This window comes from Odocoileus virginianus, chromosome 12 (genome assembly GCF_023699985.2).
Source record: "Odocoileus virginianus isolate 20LAN1187 ecotype Illinois chromosome 12, Ovbor_1.2, whole genome shotgun sequence".
NCBI lineage: Eukaryota > Metazoa > Chordata > Mammalia > Artiodactyla > Cervidae > Odocoileus > Odocoileus virginianus.
Genome location: NC_069685.1, coordinates 65,312,995 through 65,334,960, shown reverse-complemented (window position 1 = coordinate 65,334,960; position 21,966 = coordinate 65,312,995). Strand labels below are relative to the sequence as shown.

At 44.4% G+C, this 21,966-nt stretch overlaps 1 protein-coding gene across 14 annotated transcripts in view; it reads left to right on the top strand.

Annotated features, from left to right (window-relative positions):
* Positions 1-21,966, top strand: part of MORC2 (MORC family CW-type zinc finger 2) — a 38,301-nt gene that overhangs the window by 4,603 nt on the left and 11,732 nt on the right. For all 14 annotated transcript variants that reach the window (XM_070475578.1, XM_020871644.2, XM_020871652.2 and 11 more), the window contains 8 exons: positions 2,955-3,008; positions 5,110-5,144; positions 13,546-13,614; positions 14,119-14,209; positions 17,366-17,474; positions 20,996-21,155; positions 21,268-21,379; positions 21,785-21,910. In XM_070475578.1, coding sequence (XP_070331679.1) covers positions 2,955-3,008; positions 5,110-5,144; positions 13,546-13,614; positions 14,119-14,209; positions 17,366-17,474; positions 20,996-21,155; positions 21,268-21,379; positions 21,785-21,910 — 756 coding nt within the window. The remainder of the gene's footprint in view (positions 1-2,954; positions 3,009-5,109; positions 5,145-13,545; positions 13,615-14,118; positions 14,210-17,365; positions 17,475-20,995; positions 21,156-21,267; positions 21,380-21,784; positions 21,911-21,966) is intronic.

Here is a 21,966-nt window from a genome sequence, read left to right as displayed (position 1 = left end):
ATGGAGTGATTGTTGTAATGTTCCTTTGGCAGAAGGTATATATCTTCAGTCATTCTGTTTGCAGTATTGCTAAGTGGCTTGATGGAGCAGGGTGCTTATGTATAAGATGCCTGCTGTGTATGTCTATTCCTTTTGGCACATTTAAAAGCTTATTGTCTCTGCCATTTGTATCTTTGAGTTGTTTTATTGATATGGGAAGTGAAGGTAGAGGAACCTTTCAACTTTACAAACGGTATTTCTTGTGATTTATAATCCTGTTGAAATATGGGTTCACACTAAATACAGTAAAGCCTTTGAATGTAAAATGGTTGCCCTGGAAGTTTTCAGCTTTATTTTTTAGCAGTTAAGGCAATTAACTCTGGACTGCATATCCAAGAACTTAGTAGAACCTATTACTGTGTGATGGGGTTATAATTGCTTTAAATTCAGGCTGAATGTAAATAGACCATTTTCCTTACATAATGAGTAGATTTACACTTGAATTTGTCATTGGAAATGCTGAGATGCAAAGCTATTTTGATTGTGGCACAATTGGTATAAAAGCCACAATCAGTTGAAATCAGTTGAAACAGTTCGTTAAAAATCTTTCTTTTTCCAGATGGTTGATATTTCTTGGATTACATGTAAAGAATCTTTAGGTCTGTGAAGAAAAGAATTTTCTTTGATCCTTATATAAATAACTCTAAACTGCTCGCTAGCAATGAATTCATCTCTTTGAATATTATTTGAAAAAAAGGGAAGATCTTTTATAGTTGGTATGTTTTTGTTTCTTATGATTTGAGAGATATTTAGAACTTTAGTTTTAGCATTTATTAGTAGGATCAGTTGGAGGTTTGGAGAAGATTCTGAGTGTCGTCTCTGACCTCACCAACAGTTGTCACAAAAGGCCCCTTTTGTGATGTGTCAGTGCACGTCACAAAAGCACCCCTTAGCTACATTTAAAGATATGTTAACTTACCTGAAATACGTTTTGTGGAACAGCATTGATACCATCTGGAACAACGAAGACATTTGGAATGTTTTTAGATTCTAAATATACAAAGCAGTTTTCTAACAGTTGTGTAGAAAACAGTGAAAACTTAGCCAGAAGTGCTTTGTCCTTTTCTTTTTTGAGATGTTATTGAATTCTGAGTGCCTTTAATTTTCATGTGAAGCGACAAAAAATATATTTTGTGAGAAGCCATTGCCATTTCTGTTTTTTTAATTTCTTTGCCTGGGTGGCAGAGGTATCAGAATTAGTTTTCCAGATTATTCATATTCACCACTGTCACTACCATAGGCCAGATACTTCATTCTTCCTTTATTTCTACACACAAATTGTAGTCTAAGATTGTATTCTTGTGTCCCCCACCCCTACCCTAGGAGCTGTATTTCTGAGATTCCTTGAATTCAAGGAAATGAGAAGTATTGCAGTGGAATTTGTTATTTTCCATTTTAACCTTCAAAATTTTTTTAAAAAGAGTGTAGAAAACTAATTCACTTCATAAGTTACTTAGTCACGACAAAGTCAGACAGGAAAATGATTGGTTGAAAGCTTTAGAGCAGATACTAGTTTTACTTTTAACTCGTGTTACTTTCAGTAAATCAGTTTATTTAATTTTCCAGCTTTTCTCCCAATTTAATACGTGGAGTAATACGCAGAAAATTTTTTGCTTCTTCAGTAGATAGTTTGAAGAATTTAGGGTGATAATTTTGGAGACAAAATTTTTTAAATAACTAAAGATATAGATGCTTTATTCAGGTTTTTTTCCTTGTGAAAATTTTTTTATTTCATATGAAATAAGAATTAGATTTAGAGGAATTTGAGCTCTTTTCAGGGAAATTGGAGATTAAATTTCTACTTTTTGTTACAGCATGGTACTTCATTTGGATCAGCAACAGATACATATATTCACTGTTCTCATGGAAAAAAGTTCTTCCTAAAATTCCAAGGACTAGTAGTTTTAATTTAAAAAATTGCATTTATAAAAATGTGGAGATTTATTTGAGGGAAAAACTGTTCTGGACAGTTGAGTTTTGGGTTATTTTATAAACAAGTGTTTTACAATTTGTTTTGAACAATACAGTAAGTACTCACAGATCCTAGATGCTGGCTATTTTAATATTGGTATATTCTAAATATATATAGAAATTTTTACTTTATGGACTGAAACTTTGTATACAAAAAATTAACTGGAATAATACGTGTTTTAAAATTTTTTTTTTTTTTTTACATTGTGATAGTAATATATTATGTGAGTTAATGCTTACAAAAGTCAGAGTTTCATTATTTCTCTGGCAGTCCAGTGGTTAAGACTGCTCTTCCATTGCAGAGGGCCCGGGTTTGATCCCTGGACAGGGAATTAAGATCCATATGTTGCACCACAGGGCTAGGAAAAAAAAAATTGTAGGTGGTTCTAGGTTGATGTATCTACTCTCACATCTAATGAGCACTATTGTGGAAACAGCACCAATGAAAGGAGGTGTAAGCAGAGGAAGGCATGCGTACCAAAATCAGGGAGCATCAAAAACTGAATTATTTTTTTCCTTTCTCCCCACTTTTAAGCGGAGTAGTTTTGCATATAAATTGCACAATACTGAGTGGTTTTTCACCAGTTAATCATCACAAAGGTACTGGTAAAGCTAAATGGTAATGATTTCTCCATTGAGCGTTCTTAGAGATAGGCAGAAACTGACAGCTGGTAGAGGCTGATAAATAAAATATACTTGTTTTTCTAGGTAGAATATGAATAGTGAAAAACATTGCTTTAGCAGTAGAGCTAGAGCAGAACTCTAGAAAGACTTGAATTGTGGAGAAGTTTAAAACTTGAATAGTGTAATTTGATGATGCAAGTAGCAATTTTAGGTTTTTCCCAAAAAAAAACCTTTTAAATATTTTATAACCTTGACATTATATTAGGAACTGTAGCTTAATTGATAATTCTTTTGCTGATTCTTAATATTTATCATTTCAGAACCACTCATGAATTCTTGTTTGGTGCTCTTGCTGAACTAGTTGATAATGCAAGGTATGTAGTCTTCAGGTGTGCAGTCTGTGCTTGAAAACTTTTTGGGTTTTTGTGATCTCTGATCTCTGAAGACTTGGGAGGAAGGCAGTTCTTTTGCATATGTGACTCACTCCTAGAAGGCATCTTACCCAAAAAGTATTTTAAATAGCACGTTTGTTGATAATTTAATCCATTCATTTCTATGTTCCAGACTAAAAATAGTGAACTTACAAACTCTCAAGCTACCTTCCATGTGTATTAGAACAAGATAATTGTTGTGAAACACAGGGAATTAAGATAAAAACTTAAGGATCTAATTACTAGGACAAACTTTTAATTTGTGCTACCAGGACAGTAAACCATCTAATGTCTTTGAAATGATTTCAGAGTTCTGTGTCTTCCCAAAATATAGTCAGCCCTCTGTATCTGCAGCTCTGCATCTGTGGATTCAAGGAACCACAGATCGAAAGTGTTGGAAAAGTTCCAGAAGGTTCCAAAGGCAAAACTCGAGTTTGCTGCTTGCTTGCAACTATTTACATACGTTTACATTGTGTTATCATAAGTAACCTAGAGATGATTTGGAGTAAACAGGAGGATGTGCACAGATTATATGCAAGTACTACATGATTTTATAGAAGGCAGTTGAGCATCTGGAAATTTTTTTGTCCTTGGTGGTCTTAAAACCAGTCCCTTGTGGATACTAAGGAGTGAGTGTATTTTATTGTCAGATGAGGCTAGTTGATCAAAGCATCTTCCATTGTTAGCAGCTGTGCTTGAAAGAAATCATTCTTCAGCACAGTATTATACTGAGTTCTTAGTGATAGAAGCCTGTAAATGTTACTGTGTAAGACTGAAAAGAAGTTTGGATTGGTTCAGGGAGAGTGAAATCCCAAATCAAAAGTCTGCCTATAATTATATCACAGAGTTCTGAATGCAGACATGAAATTCAGACATGGTGTTTATTGACCAGTATGACTAATGAAGAAGATAAGAGTTGACAGAAGTACTTTGTAAACAGATCTCCAGCTAATGACATAATGGTAATAGACATATGTCTATGTCTATACTGTAGATCTATACCGTTATAGTTTTATTGTTATTATTTACTGGACTGCGCATGGAAGTATGCTAGTTAACAACTTGTTTAACCTGAAAAGTTGCATTTTCAGTTTTTCGATTGTTTCAAACCTGGTTGACTCATAATTTTTATATTGAATTTAAAAATGTTGTGGCTCAATGGAACAGTGTTTCTGTTTGCCACTTGTTCAGTGATACTACAGTGTGTTTTGGTAGGCTGCTTTTTTATATATTATATGGTGAACTGGAGATTGCCTTGGAGTGTATGTTCCTGCTCATGCACATACTTTGCCAATCTCTTCTATTTTTGAAAATGTTTTTATGTTTTTGGGAATAAGTACCTATGGAGTTGTATGGATTCGAGTGAATTATTTTGTATTTAAAAGCAGTGAAACTCAGCGCCTCATTTTCTTTGCCTGCAGTTGGCAAAATTGGGCTAGATTACTTTCAAGCCTTTATGGAAGACTTCACTGATGACTGAGCTTTTATTTCAGCTGATGGCTGGAGCCTGATGGGGTGCCCCCAAACTTCCTTTCAGGTTTAGGGAGGATAAGATTATGGGCTCATGAGTCAGTGTACTGACTGTGGTGTGTATACCGTAAGACTGCTTTTCTCAGGCTTCTGCGGCAGAGCATTGTTTTCCTTTTTCCTCAAATCTCGGTGAGAAGGAGCAATGGATGAGACGTTGGAGTGTTGTTTATGACCGCGCTCACACAAGCGACTGGAGTCACTCAGTGTGTAAAGGGATGTTCTTCTGCACCCTCCAGCTGTTCTCACTGTGAAATGTTTATTTACAAAAGGGTATTCAGACCCTATGTATCTTGTGATGGTTTTAAATAATTTGGAGCTCCAGAGAGGTTTCACAGACATGTAAGGAAAAGTGTGCTACCAAATGTAAAAGTATATCTTTAATGTATATAGAATTTCTTTTATGATTTCCTGAAAATAGATTCAAAATAGTATGTATCCCACTCAGTACTGTGCATCTTTAATGGTTATACTTCATATTCTCATTTGAATATTGATTTTTTTCCCAACTTTGCAGAGATGCTGATGCCACGAGAATTGATATTTATGCAGGTAAGACAGATACCAGTCTTCTTCTCGTGCCCCGTTCCCAGAAGCATTCACTGTTGTGCCTGAAAATACATGAGTGGGAGATAACTGGTTTTTGGAGTCTGGGTAGACAGCCTGATTACTCCAGGTATTAGGCAGGACAGGGTAGCCCTGATCAGGTGTGTAATAGAAATCAAGAATATTGGTATTAAGGGAACTACCACGAGGTGCCGAGATCTGTCAGTCAATTCACTTCAGTCGCTCAGTTGTGTCTGACTTTGCGACCCCATGGACTGCAGCACGCCAGGCCTCCCTGTCCATCACCAACTCCTGGAGTTGACTCAAACTCATGTCCATTGAGTTGCTGATGGCATCCAGCCATCTCATCCTCTGTTGCCCGCTTCTCCTCCCGCCTTCAATGTTTTCCAGCATCAGGGTCTTTTCAAATGAGAGTCAGTTCGTCACATCAGGTGGCCAAAGTATTGGAGTTTCACCTTTGGCATCAGTCCTTCCAATGAATATTCAGGACTGATTTCCTTTAGGATAGACTGGTTGGATCTCTGCAGTTCAAGGGACTCTCAAGAGTCTTCTCCGACAGTTCAAAAGCATCAGTTCTTCGGCGCTCAGCTTCCTTTATAGTGCAGCTCTCACATCCATACATGACCACTAGAAAAACCATAGCTTTGACTATATGGACCTTTGTTGGTAAAGTAATGTCTCTGCTTTTTAATATGCTGTCTAGGTTGGTTGTAACTTTTCTTCTAAGGAGCAAGCGTCTTAATTTCATGGCTGCAGTCACCCATCTGCAGTGATTTTGGGTCTCAAGAAAATAAAGTCTCTCACTGTTTCCATTGTTTCCCCATCTATTTGCCATGAAGTGATGGGACCAGATGCCATCCATGATCTTAGTCTTCTGAATGTTGAGTTTTAAGCCAACTTTTTCACTCTCCTCTTTCACTTTCATCAAGAGGCTCTTTAGTTCTTCTTCGCTTTCTGCCATAAAGGTGGTGTCATCTGCATATCTGAGGTTATTGATACTTCTCCCAGCAATCTTTATTCCAGCTTGTGCTTCTTCATCCAGCCCAGCATTTCTCATGATGTACGCTGCATATAAGTTAAATAAACAGGGTGACAGTATACAGCCATGACGTACTCCTTTTCCTATTTGGAACCAGTCTGTTGTTCCATGTCTAGTTCTAACTGTTATTTCTTGACCTGCATACAGATTTCTCAGGAGGCAGGTCAGGTGGTCTGGTATTCCCATATCTTGTAGAATTTTCCAGTTTGTTGTGATCCACATAGTCAAAGACTTTGGCATAGTCAATAAAGCAGAAGTAGATGTTTTTCTGGAACACTCTTGCTTTTTTCTATGATCCAGCGGATGTTGGCAATTTGACCTCTGGTTCCTCTGCCTTTTCTAAATGCAGCTTGAACATCTGGACGTTCACAGTTCACGTACTGTTGAAGCCTGGCTTGGAGAATTTTGAACTTCACTTTGCTAGCGTGTGAGATGAGTACAGTTGTGTGGTAGTTTGAACATTCTTTGGCATTGCCTTTCTTTGGGATTGGAATGAAAATTGACCTTTTCCAGTCCTGTGGCCACTGCTGAGTTTTCCAAATTTGCTGTCATATTGAATGCAGCACTTTCACAGCATCATCTTTTAGGATTTGAAATAGCTCAACTGGAATTCCATGACCTCCACTAGTTTTGTTCGTAGTGATGCTTTCTAAGGCCCTCTTGACTTCACATTCTAGGATGTCTGGTTCTAGGTGAGTGATCACACCATTGGGATTATCTGGGTTGTGAAGATCTTTTTTGTATAGTTTTTCTGTGTATTCTTGCCACCTCTTCTTAATATCTTCTTCTTCTGTTAGGTCCATACCATTTCTGTCCTTTATTTTGCCCATTTTTGGATGAAATGAACCCTTGGTATCTCTAATTTTCTTGAAGAGATCTCTAGTCTTTCCCATTCTACTGTTCTTCTCTATTTTTTGCCTGGATCACTGAGGAAGGCTTTCTTATCTCTCCTCGCTATTCTTTGGAATGCTGCGTTCAAATGAGTAGTTCTTTCCTTTTCTCCTCTGCTTTTTGCTTCTCTTCTTTTCATAGCTATTTGTAAGGCCTCCTCAGACAACCATTTTGCCTTTTTGCATTTTTGTTTCTTGGGGATGGTCTTGATCCCTGCCTTGTGTACAGTGTCACGAACCTCCATCCATAGTTCTTGAGGCACTCTGTCTATCAGATCTAGTCCCTTGAGTCTATTTCTCACTGTGTAATTGTTAGGGATTTGATTTAGGTCATACCTGAGTGGTCTAGTGGTTTTCCCTACTTTCTTCAATTTTAAGTCTGAATTTGGCAATAAGGAGATCATGACCTGAACCATAGTCAGCTCCTCATCTTGTTTTTGCTGACTGCATAGAGCTTTTCCAGATCTATGGGTCTATTTAAAGAAAGCCACTGGGAGATTAATTAGGTTGATGTGGAATGAAATGACCAAGTACCACTGATTTTCCTGATTGCAGTTAGCAGGTGGCCAGGTTTATGGGGCTTGTGGTTCCTGCAGTCAAAGAAAGATCTTGTTGAAGGCTATCTTATGCCCCTGCAGTCTTGGTAAGGACAAATCCCAGCTTGAAGAGCTGCTGGTGTCAGTTGTACAAAACAGTCGTGTAACTGGATTGGCACTGAGGTTTGCAGAGATGTTCTCAGGCCGAGGAGTCAGGTAGGAAATAGGGCTACTTTGCTTAGAATTTAAAAATATTGACAACGTCCAGTATTTTTGCCTGATTGGCTCTGCTCTTTGGCAGTAAGTTCCTTTCTTTATTATGGAGTGTGTACATCAGTGACAGAAATCTTAGTCATTGTCGTTGCCCTACCCCACTTTTAATAAACAAATTGCTTTCTGCCTGTTCAGTGTTTGTACCAGCAGATTTTTTTTGTCATTTGAGTACTAAAAATTTGGAAGTGTAACAGAGAAAGATTGCTTTTAAATCCAATTTGGTTGGCATTGCCTCACTTTTGAGAAACTTGAGTTTTTATGGGAATATATGGTTATCAAATAATCCCTCTTTCTCTTTACAGACCTGTTTTGATCAATGGGAATAAGCACTCAATAGAAAGTAATTCTTAGAACTTCCAGTGTCATATAATTGTAAAGAATATTCCCAGATATGATTTCCTTCTGCCTGATACACTTTGGAGTAAAGAAAATACTCAGAACAGTTAAAAATCAGCTATCCTGCTTAAGTTCTAAAAACCTACTGTTCAAAAGGCTCTGCCAAAGTGGTGAAAATAAGACTATTTTAGAAGAGAATAGCAGGAGCATGGGTCATAGCATAAGAAAGTTAGAAGATGGTTTTAATAACCATTAGGCCAGATGGAGGTATCATTTCTGCACCACAGTAGGTCTTCCACCCCAGAGTACTTCAGTGAGGAGCAGGAACCTCTGGAAGAAGTTGAAGCTGTTTAAATCATCGCACAGATGGCAAAGCAGAGGATAGGACTCTACTCCAAGTGATGTGGAAGGGAAAAAATCATCCTATTTTGGAAGAAGCTTTTTTTTTTTTTTTGGGCTGTGGAGCTTATGGGATTTTAGTTCCCTGACCAGGGATTGAACCTAAGGTCCCAGCGTGAGAGCGAGGAATCCTAGCCACTGGACAGCCAGGGAATTCATGGAAGAAGCTTTTTAAAAGAGATCATCTCTGCTCCTGTTTACTGCCTTTCACCTTTCAGTTCAGTCTTTAAGTCGTTTATCACCTTTGGTGGGTGAATTTCAGCAAAGAAATTTAGTGCTTTCACTTGGAATGCAACAGAGCAGTTGGATTTCAATTTAAATGAAAATGGCCCAGTGTACTTTTATTTTGTGCTCAGTGTTAACTGTTGTGCTTTGGGAGGACTTTGGGAGGAGTCCTGAGAGGATGAGGTGGGGCCTTTGCTAAATTGCCATTAGAGAATTTAGTTGTTAATTGGAGACAGTTAGCACTCCACAGATGACTGGGGAACAATAACTTGATCTTGAGGGAACTATCAGGGTAGTTAAGGATTACATGGTGAGACGGGAGGACCAAGAACTCTGGCGTTTTGCGGAAAGATTTAATTTACCCGAGGTACCTTGAGATTGGGCATCTTGACTGAGGTGCCCCAACTTCACACCTTTCTACCTCAGTGTTATATTACCACATGCAATAGGAGAAATCAAAGCTACCTCATTTTACAAGTAGGATAATAGAATTTGTTGTTGTTCAGTTTCTCAGTCGTGTCTGACTCTGTGTGACCCCATGGACTGCAGCACGCCAGGCCTCCCTGTCCCTCACCAACTCCCGGAGCTTGCTCAAACTCATGTGCATCGAGCTGCTGATGCCATCCCATCATCTCATCCTCTGTCATCCCCTCTCCTCTTGCCTTCAATCTTTCCTAGCTTCAGGGTCTTTTCTAAGGAGTCAGTTCTTCGCATCAAGTGACCAAAGTATTGGAGCTTCAGTTTCAGCATCCAGTCCCTCCAGTGAACACCCAGGACTGATTTCCTGTAGGATGGACTGGTTTGATCTCCTTGCAGTCCAGGGAACTCTCAAGAGTCTTCTCCAACACCACAGTTCAAAAGCATCAGTTGTTTTGGCGCTCAGCCTTCTTTATGGTCCAAGTCTCAAATCCATATATTGACTACTGGGAAAACCATAGCTTTCACTCTACGGACCTATGTCGGTAAAGTAATGTCTCTGCTTTTTAATATGGTTTCTAGGTTTGTCATAGCTTTTCTTACAAAGAGCAAGCATCTTTTAATTTCATGGCTGCAGTCACCATCTGCAGTGATTTTGGAGCCCAAGAAAATAAAGTCTGTTACTGTTTCCATTGTTTCTCCATCTATTTGCCATGAAGTGATAGGACCGCATGCCATGATCTTCATTTCTTTTTTTAATGCTGAGTTTTAAGCCAGCTTTTTCACTCTGCTCTTTCACGTTCATCAAGAGGCTCTTTAGTCCATAAAGGACAGAAACTGTATGGAGGATAATAGAATTAATAATGTACTATTAAGTTTTTGTTGTTAATATATCAGGGAAAGTATTTTCCTGTTTTCCTTTCTGAAAATAGCTTGATCCTGAACTTAGAAATATTCCCAAACATCAAATGTAGTTTGAATTTGCCGCAAATTCACGTTATAGCTTAAAGAAGGGTGAGAAACAAACCAGACTCCGGTACCCAACGCATTCCTATTAGATGGGGACAGACTAGAACATGCCTGTCAGACTGTGTTTTTATTGACTTTCTGGACTTCCTTCCATAGGGACTGCTGTGCCTCAAAGAAAGATTCCTTTTGTGATGCCAGGTCAGTGGTTAGTAAATGGAAACTTAAAGCAAATGCAGCTGAAATGAAGACTGTTCAAACAGATTGCAGAGTACAGTGAAGAACTTGACGGTCGTTCTGTTACAGCCTCTGCTGAGGACAGCGTTATCTTGTCACCTCTGACGATTGATTTAAAGCTCCATTTCATGTCTCCTCCAGCTTTTTTCTTTTTCCTGTTCTCCCCAGTGGGAGTTGGATGGAGGAATGTTGCAGTAATTGGGAGAAGCCAGACTTGGTCATATAGGGGAAGCTTAGATGGGCAGCCTACCACACCGGTTCTGATCGTCCTAAGCTGCCACCAGGGCCTGAGGCACAGCTGCAGAGAAGGCAGTTTGGCTCTGTCCTCCTCCAGGATGTATGTTAAGAGGGGGCGCAGACAACCCCCAGCTGCCCAGACCCCCTCCTCTGTCCAGAACTCCACCAGTTTCATAAAATCTTTTCCTCGGATGTCATTCAGTTGATTGATTAAAGTGAGTGGAAGGTGTGAGGAATGCGTCTCCTAACTGCTGGAATGTCTGGGGGTTTTGTTGCAGGCAGGGGAGCCTCTAGTTCTTGCTAACTCTAGCTCTATGCTTTACAAAGAGTGGTCCAGTAGTGGACAGTATTGGCATCACCTGGGAGCAGTTTAGAAATGCAGATGGAGACCTCAGACCCTCCAGGGTGGAGCCCAGAATCTCTTGTAATAAGCTCTTCAGGTGATTCTTAATGCACACTGCTTTTGCTCAAGCTGACACTCTTCTCAGTCTTCTGCTCAAACCGTCCTCCTCAACTATGTGCTGCAGGGAGTCGTGTCCACTGGACTGGAAGCTCCCTGAAGGCAGTGGTTAATAGTGGCATTGTTCTTGGCTATTATCTTCATTACAGAGCCAGGCACATCAGATAAATGAGTGATTGTGAAGCATTGTGAAGATGCCACACTGCCTGTTTTTTGTTTTTGTTTTTTTACGAATTTGAAGGAGTTACTGCTGCGTCAGCTAGTCTGTCTCGGCCCCGAGGCAGTGCTGTACCGACCATGGCCCTGAGCGCTGCTAGGCACCCACAGCTGTGGGTCATCTATACGGGTAGGAGGACCCTCCTAGGTGTGTGTCTCTTACAGCGCATGGAAAAGATCTAAAATGAAGCCTTTGAGCAGGAAGGGATCTCAGACCCAGTGTTAAGTGATGACTGCTTAAACAGCCTGTGAGTCCTACCAAACACAAGGGCCTGGAAGCAACTTCCTAGGTAGTGTTCAAGAAATACCAGTAATCCTCGGAGATTTTTCAGATGCACTTGGCTTGAACCACTTTCTAGATCCCAAATCAGAGTCTTCATGTACATCTTAGGCTAAATCATCCAGCAAATGGCTCTTGGCTACATTTAGAATTTTAGAACACTTCCTGTGCCATGCTCTGTCCCTGACCAAGTTGAGTCTCCATCTGACACTTTGCTTCCTCCAGAAGGAAACTTTGAAGATTTTTGTCCCTTTTCTGCACTTGCTTCTGCTTACTAGATCTCATTTGGATTCTCCAGATTGATAGAAGGCTCTGTCGCAAGCAGAAGTTTTCTTATCTACCAGTCGGGCTTCCAGGAAGGTCCTTATGCTTGAACTATCAAGAAGCATTTGTTAATGTTTCAGCAGAGTTCAGCCATGAAATTAAAAGATGCTTGCTCCTTGGAAGAAAAGCTATGACCAACCTAGACAGCATATTAAAAAGCAGACATTACTTTGCCAACAAAGTCAAAGCTAGTCTAGTCAAAGCTATGGTTTCTGCAGTAGTCATGTATGGATGTGAGAGCTGGATTAGAAAAAGAGCTGAGCGCCGAAGAATTGATGCTTTTGAACTGTGCTGTTAGAGAAGACTCTTGAGAGTTCCCTGGACTGCAAGGAGATACAACCAGTCAATCCTAAAGGAAATCAGTCCTGAATATTCATTGGAAGGACTGGATGCTGAAACTGAAACTCCAATACTTAATGGCCACCTGATGTGAAGAACTGGCTCATTTGAAAAGACTCTGATGCTGGGAAAGATTGAAAGCAGGAGGAGAATGGGACGACAGAGGACGAGATAGTTGGATGGCATCACTGACTTGATGGACATGAGTTTGAGCAAGCTCTGGGAGTTGGTGATGGACAGGGAAGCCTGGCGTGCTGCGGTCCGTGGGGTCACGCAGAGTCGGACACGACTGAGCGAGTGAACTGAACTGAAAGTTCACCTTCCTGAACAGCAAGTGATACTTGAAAATTTCTGTGGCTTATTGTACTTTTGAAATAGCATTTTAAATTACATTAACCCATTTAAGAGGCAATTAATAATTTACTTGAATCTTTAGCCGGAGGGGAGGACAGAGAGCATTTTAGACTAAGATTCCCTTGCTTAGGTAGGTGTATAAAGTTGGCAAACTGTAGCTTGGTGGAGATAGAAATGTCCTCAGTTAGGAACAAGACTCCAAGCCACTGCGGACTTATCCCTGTAGCACCATAAACTGACCTTCTTCCTTTTAGTACACATGGTCTCCTGATTCCAAGACCTGTGCTATTCCTCCTCTGCCCATTTCAGCCTCATCATTGGAGTCGAAAGGCACCTTGGAAACTGGTTTAGCAAGCCTTTCCCTGTTTGGGGGACTGTCCTATGGCCTTCATGGTGTGCTTGGACCCAGCCTTGCTCTGAGTGACCACTTGCTGCTGTAGCGATGCCTGCTGCAGGGGGGGTTCTTTCTTCCCTTGGAATGGTGGCCTTAGTCTGTGGGGTTTCCTTCCTGTCAGCCAGGACACCTGGCCACAGCTGTGCTGTGTCTTACGGTCCAGTGACTGCTCCTTCCAGGACCTTCGAGCAGCTGCAGTGGGAAGGAAACCAGGCAGCTCCCACTGCACTCCGCTCGGTCTCACTCCTGGGGTGGGGGATCTTGGATTGAATGAGGCTCAGACCTTTGATTTTTGAGCGCCTGGGAAGGAAGAGCAGACTTTCCCGTTTCTCTCTCGCCTGCTGGGGTTGCTCGAAGAGAAGACCTTTTTGGACCCAGCTTCACGGTGATCCACCTCCCAGTCATGCCCAAGTCATGCCCTCTGGTGGGTGACCGCCCGGTAATGGCAGCTCCTCCTTTTACAGAAAGGCGGGAGGACCTTCGAGGAGGATTTATGCTCTGTTTTTTGGATGATGGAGCGGGAATGGATCCAAGTAAGTGATGGGCTGATTGCTTCTTTAGGGGAGGATGTAACTAAGCGTTTTTATAAAATGCTTATTGTGTTAACTTGATTTTCTGTTGCCTCACTCTTGTGACTAGAAGGGCAAGAGCAGTCTCTTGCAACATCTCAGGCTAATTCCACTCACGGATTTGCCAGGTCTTGTCCTAATGTGGGAGATAGGATCTGAATGGCAGCCTTAAGTCCGTCAGGCTACCTGTCTGTTGACACTGGCTTGCGTAACATCCTGGAGCTGAAACTGTGGTGGCCTGCCCCAGCCTGGTTACCGCGTCCTGGTAACAGAACTAGGACTTCGGGATGGTGGTACTGACAGGCCAGTCAGGTTTCCTCCATGTGCCTCCCAGTTGTGAATTTCCTGGCAGAGGTTTTCAGTAGACAGATAGCCCCGCTTGGATTAAATGAGGTTCAGACCTTTGATTTTTGAGAGTCCGGGAAAGAAAAGCACACTTTCCCCTTTCTCTCTCGCCTACCACTCCAGGTGATGCTGCCAGCGTGATCCAGTTTGGGAAGTCGGCCAAGCGAACGCCTGAGTCCACCCAGATTGGGCAGTACGGGAACGGGTTAAAGTCGTAAGTATACCAGAAGCCCGTCACAGGACTCAACAAAATCAAGCGATGCTCTCCTTGTCATTCCATCACCTTAATCCTGGAACAGGAGGACAGTCAGGAAGGGGTGGTGGTTAGGGACTTAGCAACTGACGGCCAGAAACGTGAATTAAATCAACTTTGAGTCTGGTTTATGCCACAGATGAAAGAGTGTGAATGTCTCGAACCGTTGAGCCAGTAGAAGCTGTAGGTTTCTCTTAGCACTGTGTTCTGGAATGGTGCCTCTCCTCTGGTTGAAAATTCTTGTTTGTGCCTGTGATTGAGGTCGCCAGTGGTCGTTTTGTGTTCTTGGGATGCATCTGAGGTGGTGAGGGGCTGCCCCCTGGTGCAGCATTGTTCCCAGAGCACCTGCCATGCTTTGTGCCAGGTGCTGGGGATCCAGGGTAAGAGAGAGACCCAAAGCCTCCCCCACACGGAGGACATGATTGCTGCCCACATGTTCTGCTAGGCCCTGTAGAAGGGACTTACCTAATGTCTTCACATCCCTTGGGACTTCTTTCTCAGCCCCTTGGTTCCCACTTGTTTAGCGTGTGGAATGTGTTGTTCTGGTTTTGAGCAAAGCCCCAAGAGAAAGGTTTCTATTTCTGAAATGCTCACTTCCAGCTGTACATACCTTTGGATGGAATAAGATTTATTGGGATTAGAGTTTGTACAGATGGAGTTCTGAGTCATGTTTCTGGTCTTGCTGTGGAAACGTGTTGTGTTCTTTGAGGGTGTGTTTGGCTGGGCAGCAGCATCGGTTGTACATCTGTGCGGCAGGCTTGGGCTTGTGTGGAAGAGAGATGATGCCTCCCACGACAGCACAGACCTAATGTCTGGACTTCCCACTCGTCTCTTAGTGTCAGGCACTTAGCACGTGCAGGACACGTACTAAAAAACTTCGCTTGGATCATTTAGTTTAATCCTCACCCTAGCCCTGTGAGGTGTAGATACCATGATTCTCAGCTTCAGATGAGAGAAACAAGGTTTATAGGGGTGAAGTGGCTTGCCCAAAGGCATGAAAATGCCCATGTGTAGTGCTGAGGTGTGCACCACGTCTTTCTGATGGCAGGGCCGGGGCTGCTGTCTACCTCGTTTGAGTCAGACAAACCAGGGTTTGGATCTGACATTAGTCACTTACCTCTCTGAGGCTCAGCTTCCGCCTTTGTAACTTGGGTATCACACATGTGAGTGGGTTAAGAATTGCACGCTGTCATTTAGGGCCATGAGTGCCCTGGCCTGGTTTCTCACTTTGATTTTCTCTCTCCTCCTTTGATCTTTCCATGCTAAATTTGGGGCCTGATTTGGTGAACCTGGGGTAGGGTCTGGGAATTCCCACCCCACCCCACCCCCCCCCCCGCCACGTGTTCCCTAGGTGATTCTGGTGTGGTGATCTAAGTTTCCAGCCACTGATGTCTCAGTTGTAAGAAACCCTGACTTCCCTTCTGGATGGTAGGCAGCCTCCTCCTATGTGATTTCATCAGCTCTATGGCTTCAGACAAGTCCTTTCACCTCTCTGAATGTCTGTTTCCTCCTGTAGAATATGGGTTTCTAATCACTGACATTCTTCCTTACTGAGCAAGTTTCAGGAGTAGATGAAATGTGAGTCTGAAAGTGCTTAGAAGACCAGGAAGGAAAACATACAGAAGTTGGGAGTGTTGTCATCAGTGTATTTTAGTAGAACGTCTTTTGGGGAGGAGCCATTGAGATGGGGCCATCTAGTGTTCAGACTGAATTCATTTTGAGATGAATTTAGAAATGGAGAGGTTCAGGAGGAAGTGATTTGTGGTGAGAAGAGGGCTAAGAAGCAGAGAAGTCAGCAGGGAAGTGGCATTTTTGAGTGGTTGCTATTTATTTCCCCTCCAAGCTCAGGATCAAAGACAGAGGGAAGAGGCACAAAAGGGAGGTTTTGCCAAATTAGGGCATGCGCAGGCTTTGACAGAAGGCAAGCTAACTTGCCTCATTTTGCCCCCGGTAGGTTTCAGGGAGGCAGGAGGAGGAGGACCATGAGATTGTCTCGGGGAGGGAGCATTGCCAGCGCCTAGGAAAACGGAGAACGAGAAACAGAACTTTGCAGCCCCCAGGTTGTCTCTGGATAGTGTCCTGGAGTTTTCCTGAATGTCTGGGGACATGGGTCATGACGTTCACTTGTGTGCCTGGCATGCCGGCCCGGCTTGTGTTTGCACACAGCAGAGAGTAAGAAGGCTTCCCAGCACCATCACCACCCTGGGGTCTGAGAGGACTAATGAGGTAACACAGGCTGCTCAGGGGGCAGGAACTGCGTGGCCGTTGTTCAGTGGGCACCCCTCCACCCATGTTTTATGCTTTTGCTCTGTTCCATATTGTTGGGAAAGGTGTGTCCTTACCTGCTCCTCAGAAGGATTAACTCGGCCAAGTTGAGGAAGGAGCAGTTGATTCCATTCAGACTTCTGCCTTCTGGAAGTCAGCCTCGAGGCATATTTCTCAGAAACCACTCGTGTCCTACAGCAGGGACCTGTGGCTTAATGAGTAGACATAACTAGACAATTGAAGACCCAGGGTGGCTGTGGTTATAGGCCATGAGTCAGTGGTAGGCCCCCTTGAAACTCTTCAGCAGTGATGCTTTGCCTGGTTAGCCCTGTACTCGGCTGAGCCTTGAGGTCACCCTGGTTTTCGGAGGACTTGTAAGCACAGGCATTGTGGGCTGTTCCCTTCCCCTGACAGCGCTGTCCTTAGACGAGTGGATGGGGGGAGTTTGTGTCAGCGAAGGAAGGTCAGGGCAAGAGCTGGATATGCTCAGCGTGGAAGTCGATGTGTTGAAGGTGTTACTGGAGTGAAGCCTGTGTGGCTGGGAGGCGCCCAGAGCACGGACAGTGATAGGCTGGGGCTGGTGCTCAGCGGTGAGAGAGGAGAGAGCCCAGCTTGGTGGGGCCTTGTGGAGGAGGTGAGAAGGAGAGCTGGGCCCATGAAGAGCAGGAGGAGGAGTGTCGGGGGAGGAAGGGGCGCCAGGGCCGTGGCGCTCAGCGTGGGGCCCTGGGTCCCAGGGAGGCCTTTAGGGGAACCTTCCAAAGGCAGTTTCGTCCCGTCCAGAGCAGGGATTTGCTCTTTTCAGTTGAGCTTTTGATTGCCTGGGAGAGTAATCCTTATCTGCTTCCCTTTCAGGGGCTCGATGCGCATCGGGAAGGATTTCATCCTCTTCACCAAGAAGGAAGACACCATGACCTGCCTCTTCCTGTCACGCACCTTTCATGAGGAGGAGGGCATTGATGAGGTGGGTCCCCTCCTCACATTCCCAGTCACCATCCCACATCTCCCGGTTCTGTCCAGGCTGTTCTCGCAGGTCACTGTATGCTGGGCTTGTTGGGGTTTCAGGATTGCAGCCACACCCCCAGTGAGGGGATTAGCCAGTTGGTTGGATGAATTGGTTGAGGGGTTAAGGCAGGTATCATCTCACAGCTTCAGAGAACAGTTGTTCTAAGAATGAGGCTGCACGTGGCAGGAGCCAAGACTTACATTTGTATCTCTCCTAGATCTGCAGCTTGAGTTTGTTCCTGGGGTGTGGGGCAGGGCAGGGGGCATCCCTCTGGAGAGCTGTTTCGTCAGGGGGAGTGTTTGTGGCTTCCCCCACTACAGGTGGAGACCCCTGGGCGTGATAACAATAGGAAGAGTGCTGTCTTTCCCGAGTGGTGGTGATTTTGTGGCCTGTGCCCTGAGTGCCTTTTCTGTTCACCGTTGGTATCAGAGGCTGCAGGTCTGATTACCTGCAGGGCCTGGGCGGGAGGTGAAGCAGGTGAAGAGATGGGAGATCAGTGTAAGTTCTTCGTGAGTGGCAGCTGACACTCAGCCCCAGCTGATTATTGGTACGCTAGAAGGGAGGCCTAATAACTCTAGAATATTCTGATTTTGAAACCTTTTGGTAATGAAACGTAAGTTACCCAGCTGATTCTGGGCCTGGTGGCTCAGATATCTGCAGAGCTGGTCTGGTGAGGTCCAGACCCGCTCACGGGAGGATCATGGAAGGCCTTGGTGTGTCCAGCCTCAGGCTGGACTCTTACCTCCTTTGCTGTGAGAAATGGAGGTGAGAGCTTGAGAAAGGGGGCCGAGAGAGTCTGCAGAGAACATGTCTGTCGTGTAAGCAGGTGGATTTGGTCAGAGTTGAGTGGATGTCATCTGTGTTAGCTGGCTGTTCTTAGACGGGCACTGGCCTTGTTTAGGTGTGGGGCTAAATCGCAGTAGATGAGCTCGTGTGCGTTTACTTGGTGAGCCAAAGGGTGTGTTTGCCTTTTCAGTGAATCAAGTGCCACGGCAGGAGAGCCCTCTTGGGAAGGAGGGGCTGGAGAATGCAGCCCCTGCTGGGCTCTTTGGGTCTTTTCCTGGATGACTTAGGGTGGCAGGAGGAGGGGGTACATGTCAGCAGAAGTGGTCCAGGACCTGAGAGTGGGTGGGGCCTGTGGGAGCGGACTTGGCAGATGGTAGAAGCCTCTGGAGAACAGGAAGGGCACGTTGGACTTGACCCCTAGGCCTTGGGAAGTGAGTGAGACTTTATTAAAAGCAGCCACTAAAGGGAATCTAAGCAGGGGTATGACAGTGTCAGATTCTCTTTGGAAAGATCAGTTTGGCTATTTGGTGGCTGGATTGGAAAGATCAGGGTACTGGTGTTGAGAGGCTGTGGCTGTCTGTAGCTTGGCAGGACTCTAGCAGGAGGTGTGCTAAATAGGAGTGGTCATCATCTCTTGGGGCCTCAGGTGTGGTGGTCAGTCAGTTGGAGAGGGGAAAGGGGAAGGAGGAGGGGTTGTAGATGGCTGAGGTCCTGGTGTGTAGGGGAAACCCAAGAGAGTGGTGACGCTGAAAGGAAAGGAGCTGTGTTCCCCTGGCAGGTGCTGCCAAATGCGGTATCACTTCACTGAAGTGCCCACAGGTTAAAGTGCTGAGGTTGTCACCTGGGGTTGCCGAGGAGGGTGGGAGGTGTGGGGAGAGGCACAGATTCACAGAACACAAATGGAGCTCAATTCCCTTGGCGAAAAAGCTAGGTTGAAATTTTTTCCTTACTTGGTGCTAGAAGGTCACTGTTTTGGATTGTACTCTAGTGTGAACTCAGCCAAGATTTTAAAATAAGATCATTTTCAGCTGGGTAGGAATGTGTCCAAACTAGCCCCAGGGTTCGTTCTTAGAAACCAGTGAAGTGCCTCAGAACTCGTAGCAGTTCATCACTGCAGAGCTTGTTAAGACACAGAGTCCCCTTCTCCACAGGGTGGGCATCAGTTTTGACCCTGCTAGGGTGCCTGAACTGGTTTGCTCTGGAGAGGGAGCCCCAGGCCACAGGGCTCCCCGGCAGCTGCGGGGAGGTGCAGTTGATGCTTCTGGAAAAGTGGCATTTGCTGTAGGGTTTTTGAAGAATGGATAGGACTTTTTCTCCCTAGCTTTATTGAGGTATAATTGAAGAGTAGGATTTTTTAGAAGATTACCTAGATGTAAGATTAAATCTCATACATATAAAAGGGCATATTAAAATCTGGGTATATGTAACTGATATGTAACTGAATCACTTTGCTATACAGCAGCAATTAACACTGTAAATTAGCTAGACTTCAGTAAAAATAATCTGTGTGTGTTTGAGAGAATAGTCATAAAGCAGGTACTCACATAGCCACCGTCACAGACTAAGGCTGGCCCCTCGCCCACTGTGTTCCTTATTCACCTCCAAAGAAGCTGTTTTGGTGATGATCATTTCCTTGTTTTGTAATTTTGTCACCTGTGTATGCATTCTTGAATAGTTTAGTTCCCTAGTTGTGAATTTTATATAAATGGACCCATCCTGTAGAGTTTTTTTTTCTTAATTTTTTAATAGAAGGATAATTGCTTTACAGAATTTTGTGGGTTTCTGTCATAACACTAACAAGAATCAGCTGTAGGTACACCCATGTCCCCTTCCTCCTGAACCTCCTTCCCTTGGGTTTGGTTTTGATTCTGTACTCTGCTGCTTTCATGTATCATTGTGTTTGTGAGATCCATCCCTGTTGATGCTAGTACCTGTAGGTGGTTCATCTTTATCACTGTCCAGAGCTCCGTTCTATGAATACACTGTAGTTTAGCTTATCCATTCCGCAGTTATTTGTGTTTTCTTACACGTATGTCTTACATATATGTCAGTAAGTATATACAGGAATTTCTCCTAGGGTAGATAACTGGGGTAGAATTGCTGAGTTGTAAGTTATGTCTGTGTGTGCCTTCGGATTCACTTCAGTTCAGTCACTCAGTCGTGTCCGACTCTCTGTGACCCCATGGACTACAGCACGCCTGGCCTCCCTCTCCATTACCAACTCCCAGAGTTTACTCAAACACATGTCCATTGTGTTGGTGATGCCATCCAACCATCTCATCCTCTGTCATCCCCTTCTCCTGTCTTCAGTCTTTCCCACCATCAGGGTCTTTTCAAACGAGTCAGTTCTTCACATCAAGTGACCAAAGTATTGGAGTTTCACTAGATCTGGAAATATATTTTGCTTAGGGGGAAGAGTTGAATTATTAACAAATTGGGGGAGTGACCAAGGACATCCCAAGCAGGGAACTGCTCATGCAGAGACACCCTGGCCATCAACCAGCATATGTACCCAGAGGACCTAGCAACTGAGGCTGAGCCTTGGGAAGGGGCAGAAGCTAGAGCCTCTGTTACCTGGTTGGGGACTCTGGGCCAGCGTGGAGCCACTGTGGGGAAGGACAAGATGGATGTATATTTGGGGGAAAGGCTGTTCTGGGGCTTCCTTCAAAGCACCTGCTGTGCTTACTCCAAAGGTGATAGTCCCATTGCCCACTTGGAATGCTCGAAACCGGGAACCTGTCACAGATAACGTGGAGAAGTTTGCCATCGAGACAGAGCTCATCTACAAATATTCTCCCTTCCGCAATGAAGAGGAGGTGATGACTCAGTTCATGAAGATTCCTGGGGACAGCGGTAAGGAAGCTTTGCACCTGCAGCCCTAGCATTGGAGCGCTCCAGAGCCCCGAGTGGTGTGGGGCTGGCTGGGGTTTCCTGGCAGAACCATAGGAGGATTTCTGTTTCCTAGGAACGCTGGTAATCATCTTCAACCTCAAACTCATGGATAACGGAGAGCCAGAGCTGGACATAATCTCAAATCCAAGGGATATCCAGATGGCAGAGACTTCCCCAGAGGGCACGTGAGTGTGACTGGGGAGGGAGGAAAAGGGAGGTGACCTGAGGGTGAGGGGGTGAGCGTGTGCCCTGAATTCCCCAGCTTTAGAGCTGGTAAGGCTGAGAATGCCACGTTTTCCTGCCATAAGGCGGAAGGGATGAATAGGATGACAGCAGGTCCTGAGCTAATCCAGATCCTTGCTCCAACTCCTTAACTGAGGAAGAGAGAGAGGCCTAGAGGGGCGAGGAATTGCTGAGTCTATAGTGGGGACGTGGTGGGCACGTGCCCACACAGGGAAGGCACCCCTCGGCAGCAAGAGAAGCTGAGGTGGGAAGTGGACAGGTGGAGAACCCAAGGAGAGGCCATCCAGCCAGGCCTGGAGTGAACTGGGAGTGGGGTGGAGACAGACACTCTGTTCCCGCACCTCCAGCAAGCCAGAGCGCCGCTCCTTCCGTGCCTACGCTGCTGTGCTCTACATTGATCCCCGGATGCGGATCTTCATCCATGGGCACAAGGTGCAGACCAAGAGGCTCTCCTGCTGCCTGTACAAGCCCAGGTAGGGGCCTGCCCACCCGGGCCTGCCGTTTCCTCAGGCCTAGGACGGGGCCTGAC